This window comes from Sphaeroforma arctica (assembly GCF_001186125.1).
Source record: "Sphaeroforma arctica JP610 unplaced genomic scaffold supercont1.12653, whole genome shotgun sequence".
NCBI classification, from domain to species: Eukaryota; class Ichthyosporea; order Ichthyophonida; genus Sphaeroforma; species Sphaeroforma arctica.
Window position 1 is genome coordinate 1 of NW_014027905.1, and position 715 is coordinate 715.

Here is a 715-nt window from a genome sequence, read left to right on the forward strand (position 1 = left end):
CAACTCGTTAAACGGCCAACAACCAACTCGTTGAACGGCCAACAACCAACTCGTTAAACGGCCAACAACCAACTCGTTAAACGGCCAACAACCAACTCGTTAAACAGACAACAACCAACTCGTTAAACAGCCTACAGCGCCACTCCACAGCCGCCCATAACGCATCCGAAACTCGCACTTCAGGCCATTCCTCGTGATAGAAAAGAGACATGTGCGTGTACACGAACACTCTGCCACAGCACAACTCACCTGGAGGCGCCAGTGTTGCGGATGTCGCTGCTGTCGAGGTTAACCCCACCGTGTTGGTGTTGTTGACTTGCTGAACCACCACCGGGTTCGGTAGTGTGTTGGTTTGTGTTGTGGGTGCGGTAGTCGGATGAGCGAACTCGCCTGTTGGGCGTGAGCGGGTATTCGCCTGAGTTGTATCTGATCCAGGCTGTGACGCACGCGTGTGTATTTGTCTGGTAGGTGTGTCTGGATGTGTAACGTCTGTGTTTGTTGGTGTTGAGTTTCTGCCACCTCTTGCGGACCTCCCACGGCCACGACTCCGTCCTCTGCTTCTGCTTGCGGCACCGCCTCTTGCGCTACTGTGACCCTGACCTGTATTCGAACATAGGCAACCCTATTTCTTTCTACATCCACACGTAGAAGAAATGTATACATACAGATATACATATATATATGTGTGTGTGTGTGTGTGCGTGATACAGCTATA

General features: G+C 51.5%; 1 protein-coding gene across 1 annotated transcript; it reads right to left on the reverse strand.

Moving 5' to 3' along the window:
• Positions 1–76: 76 nt before the first annotated feature.
• Positions 77–600, reverse strand: SARC_17903 (hypothetical protein; the record flags this gene model as incomplete). The annotated part of the gene is made up of 2 exons (XM_014288013.1): positions 77–489; positions 531–600. Coding segments are annotated over 2 exons (483 nt in total), but the record flags the coding sequence as incomplete, so codon positions are not given.
• Positions 601–715: the final 115 nt, after the last annotated feature.